Source organism: Blennius ocellaris (assembly GCF_963422515.1).
Source record: "Blennius ocellaris genome assembly, chromosome: 14".
Classification (NCBI taxonomy): domain Eukaryota; kingdom Metazoa; phylum Chordata; class Actinopteri; order Blenniiformes; family Blenniidae; genus Blennius; species Blennius ocellaris.
The window spans coordinates 4,606,911-4,614,562 of record NC_137663.1 but is presented as its reverse complement, the minus strand read 5'-3'; the positions used below and the strand labels follow the sequence as shown (position 1 = coordinate 4,614,562).

Here is a 7,652-nt window from a genome sequence, read left to right as displayed (position 1 = left end):
GAAAATCTCCCAAATCTAAGAAAACTCCACGTAATTCTTGCCATTGGGTTGTAGAGCTTTACTGAGGCTCAGGAAAAAACACCAATAATATTCCATCTACCTTAGTGTTGACTGCACGAGTTCCTTCTAAATGTGTAAAGCTTTAAGAAAAGATTTAAAGAAAACAACCGATGCGTGGCCCGTCTGTTAATAGTTGGAATTTAATAAAGAAACGTTAAACTATTCAGGTTCTCGTTAGTCAGACTGAATGAGGTGAAACAGAAAAGGACTAAATCACTGGCAGCACATTTAAAAATTAGGAATCCAAAGAAGTTTACAAACATGTTTATTACCGTTAAGCGATGAAAGAAAAGTGGTGGAGAAGAATACATTGGTCTAAAGTTTGCTTAGAGACATTAAAGGATTACAATCTTAACGTTACAGGATTCAAAGCTGCAGTTCCAGCTTCAGACCAACACTGAAGACAAACTCAGAATAAGTCTTGGTGGAGGGTTTGTCGGCACATGGACTCAAAGCACCAGGACAGAAGAGATTACTGAAAACGGTTTTATTTGTCAAAAAAGCTCCTTTACAAGCGCCAAGATTTCCAACCTGTAAAGCCAGCACACATGTAAAATACAACCCTTACAATACATTAGAATCAAAACAGGTACCAAAAAGTACAGTAAAAATTACACTTCCGGAGGAGGAAATGTGGAGGGGTGGTGGGGAGAGAGGGGAAAAAAAACAAAAACAAAAAAAAAAAAAACACCAAAGGGAAAAGTAAAACCTAAAAATCAAAGGGTAAAAAAAAAGAAAGAAAAAAAAAAGAAAAGTTACATTTCTGATGTTTTCTGTACAAATGGTCTTCTGTCATAAAAGAGGTGGCGTCAGGCCCAGTGTGTGTCCGTCCAGCCGCCGCCCCCACCGGATCACCGTCCTGCACAGGACACATACACACACACACCATTTAATCTGATTACTTCTAGATTTCAATTAATTAGGCTTTGTACACGTCATGAGGAAAAAGATATAAAGCACCAACAAGAGAAATCCTGCAGAGCTTCAAATCATTTTACTTTGACCTCCGTGTTCCAGACCAACAGAAAATTCATCACCTAAAAATAGTGCCATCAAAACCAACGTGTTCATTGATCTATAAAATGTTTGACTTGTTAAAGACCACTGTAGTTTTTAAGTCAAATATACTTTAGTCCAATCCACATTAATTCCATGATAATACACAAATAAATGCATATGCATTACAAGCTTCAGTCATGTGATTAATTGCATTTACAGAAAACTGTGTAATCACTTAATTTTACCAATCGATTGAGTCCTAAATCATAAAGTCCATCTTCGTTTCAAGTATTAACACATCACGTTCACGTTTAATCAACTTTACTTTTACAAAGATGAACCCAGAATTTGAGTAAAACGACAAATTTCGACATCATTTCTCCTCAGTTCACGTTTGTAGAATGTATTCAATGCCGACACATTTCTCAACCACCGCGTTACAGACTAAAGCGCTGCTCAAATCAATGTATTGTAGTTATTTGTATTATGTCAATTTCTCGTGGCTGGAAAGTGTCATCTGGCCGGTAATTGTTATACATAGATTATATTATATATAGACTTAACTTGCCCTCGTGGGATTGATAAAGTCTGATCTTATGTCGTTAAACCTGTTTGATATTAGTCTTTGTTTAGTAAACGTCTTTATTTCCTCACAGCAGTGAATAAAGACGAAGTAACGCAAGACGATATCAAGTCTTTGTTGTAAACGAAAAGCAAATCTTTCCTTTCAGTCGTCTTTACCCATTAATACAGAGACACTCTTAAAGCATCTTCACGATTTTCAATGTATTTTCCTCTTCATATTTAAAAAGTGTGTTCGACCTGAATTTAATCTGTGGTGAGACTCAGTCATTCAAGTTATTTATACGAAGACAGATGAAAGCAGGAGATACTCATGACATTTGTCGAGTTTATTTTAAAAGGAGCGTGACAGGTGGGGACTGGCGTACCTGGCACTGCACGGCGATCCTTAATAGGGCTTGTATCCTGTCTGGTGCGCTCCTCGTCTGGGGGTTTTTCCATAGCTGGCGCTGCCTTGGTCTGCAGAGGGTGAGAGGAAACACCTCAACACATTATTCTGCAGGTTCTCCTGCCTCAGAGGGAAATGTACCCGACCACCAGTGCATTAGTAAGAGCAACCTGACTTGGAGGAGTTCCTAAAACAGTCAAGCCAGCATAATGCACAGACCAACATGTGGACTTACTGTAGTCGTATCCAGGACCATATCCATAGTAGTTGGGGTATTCATAGTTGCCACTGTAGCCGCCGTATCCACCATAGCCTCCATAGCCCTGGTTACCGTAGCCCTGGTTCCAGCTGTAGTTGCCGTAGCCTTGGTTCCAGCCCTGGCTCTGACCTGAAACACAAGGAACCGTGTTCATACCCTCAAACTGGTTCCAGTCGACTTCAGCCATGTTAAGCAGCACCAAACACATTTTGACAGCGTCAAACTGCGGCTTCCAGACAGTGTCAGAAATCCATGAGGAGACTTCCGAATAGACAACGGTCTGAATTACCCGACTAATGAGTCACACGTATAAAAACCGTCAAGCCCCACTGTGATTGGCTTCTGGGGCACCAACAGTTTGACATATGCACAAGACGACCCAGATATTTATCACCTTGTCACGCCGTGGTGCTCAAAACGAAAACCATTTGAATGAGTGAAAACTTTCCCCATTAACAGGTAGACAAGAAATAGAAGTGAAGTAGTTTGTACCTCCACGGGCTCGGCCTCCTCGGCCTCCGTAGCCGCCTCCACGTCCTCCATACTGCTGCTGCTGGTACACTTCCTTGGGCTGGGCGATCTTCAGCTCACACTGAGGAGAAGCATAAACTCTGCATGAGTCTTTGTAAGTTTAATGAGGTCTGATGATAAACTCCATCATGTACATACCTGGCTGCCCTGGATGTTGTGGTATTTCTTCACCAGACACTTCTTCACACTGGCCTCATCTTTGTATGTAACGAAGATGAAGCCCCTCCTCTTCTTTGATTTGGGGTCCACGGGGAGCTCGATGGTCTCAATCTGTGTGGAGAGACCGAGTGTGGACAGGATTAGAGGGTTACTCATCAATGTCTTCAGTCACTGCTGTAAAGCTTCACAAGTTTCAATCTTTTTGTTTGACATCCCACACTGCAGGTTCTCCAACAGTCTCATTAAACAGCACTCGTTTGTTTTCAAGTGCATCGACTCCAAAACCATTCAAGTGTTACTGCGGGGGAGAAACGCTACATCCAGTCTTCTCTACCCTGATTGGCTCAGTTATGATGATAACTATGGAGTATAATACAGCAAAATTGTAAATGTGGGAAAAAAAATACAAGTTTCTACAAAGCCAACAGGAGTTTGGATAAATTCTTAGTATGGAAACAATTATAAAAATGGTTCAGGCCAATTAGTCTCTTAACATCACAGCAGTGGAAGACAAAAGTTGAGATAAAATTATCGTGCCTAAAACCAGAGAAGGTGCATTTTATCTGCAATGTTATTAACTTATCGTTTCCTGCACGTCAACTTCCTTTCTCAGACTGACCTCTCCGTAAGCGCCAAAATGTTCCCTGATGGTTTCATCAGTTGCTTCTGGGTTCAAACCACCAACAAAGATCTTCCTGGCCGGCTCCTTCTTCATGGCCATGGCCCTCTTGGGGTCAATCTGACGTCCGTCCAGTCTGTGTTCCTTCTGCTCGAGCACCTGCAGACAAAAAAAAATTAAAAATCTTCATGAAATCTCCGCAGGACGTACGATGGAAATGGCTATCCTCTTCAAAACGATCATGTTAAGCCCTGGCGGGCTCACTGAGCAGGTGACCCACCTTGTCCACGCTGGCAGAGTCTTTGAAGAGGACGAAGCCAAAGCCTCGGGACCGGCCGGTGTTTGGGTCGATCTTGATGGTGCAGTCCGACACCTCGCCGAACTTGGTGAAGTAATCCTTCAGGTCCTTTTTACTTGTGTCCCAGCTGAGGCCACCCACAAACATTTTCCTGGAAATACAGATTGTATAATTGTTGCAATTACCCATTTAAAATCTTAAATTTCCATGTTAAATATAATTTCTCATGAAGATTTTACTCAAAAGAAAAGCCGTGTGTTGAATCTGGCTCACCAAACAAATGATCAAGTCACAGAAAACACAGTGAAAATTGTGTCTTTTGGACATTTCACTGTATTTTGCTGCATGTTTCATGAAACCCCATGCAATAGCAGTGTCCCAGTGGATTTAGCTCACCCACCTCCTGACAGCAGCCATCACTCTATTGACACACTTTGAACCTGAAGTGACCATCCAACCATGTCTAATGGGTAAGGGACCTAATCTGTACATGTAGTTTTCAAAAGCTTGGCTTGTTTCTACATACCTTGTATATCTTGTTTTTATAAGCCTGACAAAAGTCTGCCATCAAGTGCAAAGGAGAGTCCAAGACTATAAATAGGATTGGTAATGGAACAGTGATTTAATGGGACATCGCTGCACTACAGCTTCTTGGATTGCATGAATGTCACTTTTTCATGACAATAGAAAAAAGAAAGATAACCTTCAAGTGTGTAGCACACAGTCATTTTACAGTCTTCAATCAAAAAGGTAAAAATATGTACCAAGAAGCTGTCTGTTCAGTGTGTGATGCCGTGGTGTGCACTCACCCTGCGTCCTCCTCTCCTTTGCTGGCGTCGATCTTTCCTCCATCTGTGCCGTTGTCCTGGCCGTCGTCGCCCGCCATGAGCTCCTGCTCAGCCCCATTCTGATCCTCCTCGCCCTCGTTCCCGTTCTGTTCGGAAGTCTCCATGAGCAGAGTATCAGCGTCTGCCATTCTGCCGGTCTATAAGAGACTGTTGGGAGGGGGAGAGAGAGAGAGAGAGACGTTAATATGTGGGTTAAAAATAAAAGGTATTGAGACTCAAGGTTGGTACCACACATCACAATCTCATAAACCTCTCAACCTGAGAGGGCCACGTGAAAATCTAGAACGGCTATTGGAGACACAAGGCGAATAAATGAGAATAACCCCCTCCCCCTATAAAAGTCAGATTTAACACAATTTTATGAGCTAATGTTGCTTTGCCTCACTTTTCCTTAGACCTAATAACATGGAAAAGTACAACAATTTTAGATGCAATAAAGGCAAAAACACTACCTTTCCCTTTGTCAGTCAAGTAGAGCTTAAGAGCCACATATGGCCCCCCCGGAACTTGGGATACCCAGGTCTGCTCAAAAAAAGCTTTTTAGCAAAAAAGGAAAATATCAGGAATTCCTAATTACGCGATTTCATGAGAATGATTGAAACAAGACTGTGTCAATGATTGCCAGAGTATCCAATGAAATCACTAAAATTATTAGTTATTTAAAGAATTAAACAAATCCCTTGTAGGAATCACTAAAGTTAAGAGATCTTAGATTATTCCAATCCTCGGAATTGCTCAGGATGAACCCGTTACAGTTGATTCATACACTCAAACTAAGGCTTGTGAATGTACCTTTAACTCAAGAAGCAGTTTTTCGACTGTGCATCAGTCAGAACCGTCCAGATATCTAGAAGATATACTGGGATTATAATGGAAGTAAGTTCTGCGTTTTGGGGGCTTAAATGTGTAATAAAGTTGAAATGGTCCTCGATGGGAGTTTTCACAAGAACACAATGAACCACCGTGACAATAAATAAAGAAAAGGCGCGTTTTACTGCGCGGCCCCGCAGGAGGGAGAATCACAATTAAACACGCTCTGAACATGTAATTCTGTAGCTTAACATTAGCAAACTAACTAAGGTTTAAAATAAATGAAGTTTATATAAACGTGCATGCTAGTTTTTGCAAAAAAAAAAAAAAAAAAATCCGCATTTGCGCAGGAAAAATACAATAAAATAACCTATTAAACACGTTCAAAACACGATTTAGATGTTAAATATGCAGTCGGACTCGTAAATTGGTTCGGCGCCAATGGATAGAGTAGTTTAATTGTACATTTGTTATGTAAAGAGGACAAAAAGCTACAGACCGGCGTGTTGCCGTTCAAGCGGACCGCGCTTTGCTCGAGTGCCGCTCCGTGCACCGCGCAGGCCCGAGTGGCTCAAAAAACACAAAAATGTCGACACAAACCACCACACAAACCAACATAATAGGGTGATTGATGTAGAAAATTGCTTCAATAAGTAAAAGAGACTAAATTCATTTGCAATGATGTGCACATTTGATTCATTCAAATGGACATTTAGCAGCTAACGCGGCTAATGCTAACGCACGAAGCTAAGGAGAAGCCGATAAAACGGGCTGGGTTCGGAGGAAACACTTCATCATAAAAAGACCAAGAGTCGCGTCAGAAAACATAAAACATACAGAAACAGTCAGAAAAGTATCTTACTTTGAGTGTATTCACGGGGGAAGCCGACTCGCCGCTCAAAATGGACACTCTCCAAATCCGCCGCTAACTCGTGGCAACATATATACGACCGGATGTTCCCAGACGAGAGGGGGCATCGCAGTGAGGAGGCCTCTGATTGGACGACCTGATCCCGGCAGGATCCAAGATGTGACATGATTGGCTGAAATCTCGAATGCGCAGTGACAAAAGGCAGAGGAGAAAAAAAGAGCTTCCTCTCATTTCATAAACCCTTTTGAAAACCGTTTTATAAAGCCTTTATCGACAAATAAACACACTTTTAGATAGTTTTTGTCTTGTGTTTTTTATCTCTTCAATAAAGCCAGCTCATTGTATCATTTTAACTTTCTGTTGTGATTAGTAAGATTTACAGCATTAACTGAAGCAATGCAAGCAACAGCAGCTATTTTATAGTTTTATTCCAAGATGTTTATTATTTCAAAGCATTTATCTTAGCATTTTATAAAGGGATGTCAAGTTTGAGGATGAAACAGTGGTGAGTGCTCTCCCCTCACAGCAAGGAGGTTGTGGATTTAAATACCGGCCGGGCCTTTCTGTGTGAAGTTTGCATGTTGTCCTCAGGCAATCCAGTTTCCTTGCAAAGACCAAAAACATGCATGAGAGATTAATTGATGACCCTAAATTGCCCCGAGGTGTGAATCTGAATGTGAGTGTGTGTGGTTGTCCTGTGATGGACTGGCGACCTATCCAGGGTGTAGCCTGCCCTTCCTTGTTTACTGGGATTAGCTCCAGCAACCCGCCACAGAATAAAGCGGTAGAGATGGATAGATGTCACATTTGACCTTGGACTGAAACGTCACCCACAAAATAAAGATAACGTATCCTACATTTGAACGCTGCTGTTCTAACAAGTTCTTTTTTGAAATCACACTGATTATGCTCTCAAATTTCCACTTGCTGAAAAACTGGTGAAAAAAAACCCCATGAAATCCATCATGGCACAAGAAAAAGGAGAATCTCCAACAGAGAGGGACAAGGCTGGAGCCATCTGTCTCATTACAAGTGGTCTCAGGAGTTTAAACCTGCAGCAGCTGGGCTAAGAAAATACTCTAGAAAGACTTGAGCCAGCATAGCAGATATATAGATAGATAGATAGATAGATAGATAGGTAGGTAGGTAGGTAGGTAGGTAGGTAGGTAGGTAGGTAGGTAGGTAGGTAGATAGATAGATAGATAGATAGATAGATAGGTAGGTAGGT

The 7,652-nt window shown here is 41.6% G+C and overlaps 1 protein-coding gene across 1 annotated transcript; it reads right to left on the bottom strand.

The window, feature by feature from the left end:
- Positions 1-309: 309 nt before the first annotated feature.
- LOC308139038 (heterogeneous nuclear ribonucleoprotein A/B-like) lies at positions 310-6,518 on the bottom strand. Its single transcript, XM_080508356.1, has 9 exons — positions 6,416-6,518; positions 4,705-4,890; positions 3,878-4,046; positions 3,598-3,756; positions 2,958-3,089; positions 2,781-2,880; positions 2,265-2,417; positions 2,010-2,100; positions 310-919 (listed from the first exon to the last, which is right to left on the bottom strand). The coding sequence occupies exons 2-8, from the start codon at positions 4,869-4,871 to the stop codon at positions 2,030-2,032; spliced, it is 951 nt and encodes a 316-aa protein (XP_080364482.1). The 5' UTR covers positions 4,872-4,890; positions 6,416-6,518; the 3' UTR covers positions 310-919; positions 2,010-2,029.
- Positions 6,519-7,652: the final 1,134 nt, after the last annotated feature.

What these genes read in the sequence shown, in the direction of transcription:
- LOC308139038 (XM_080508356.1), bottom strand. Translation starts at nt 4,871, where the DNA reads ATGGCAGACGCTGATACTCTGCTCATGGAGACTTCCGAACAGAACGGG. An exon ending in ACAACATCCAGGGCAGCCAG is followed by an intron (nt 2,881 to 2,957) that starts GTATGTACATGA and finishes GCTTCTCCTCAG; the next exon opens with TGTGAGCTGAAGATCGCCCA. An exon ending in TGGTCCTGGATACGACTACA is followed by an intron (nt 2,101 to 2,264) that starts GTAAGTCCACAT and finishes CACCCTCTGCAG; the next exon opens with ACCAAGGCAGCGCCAGCTAT.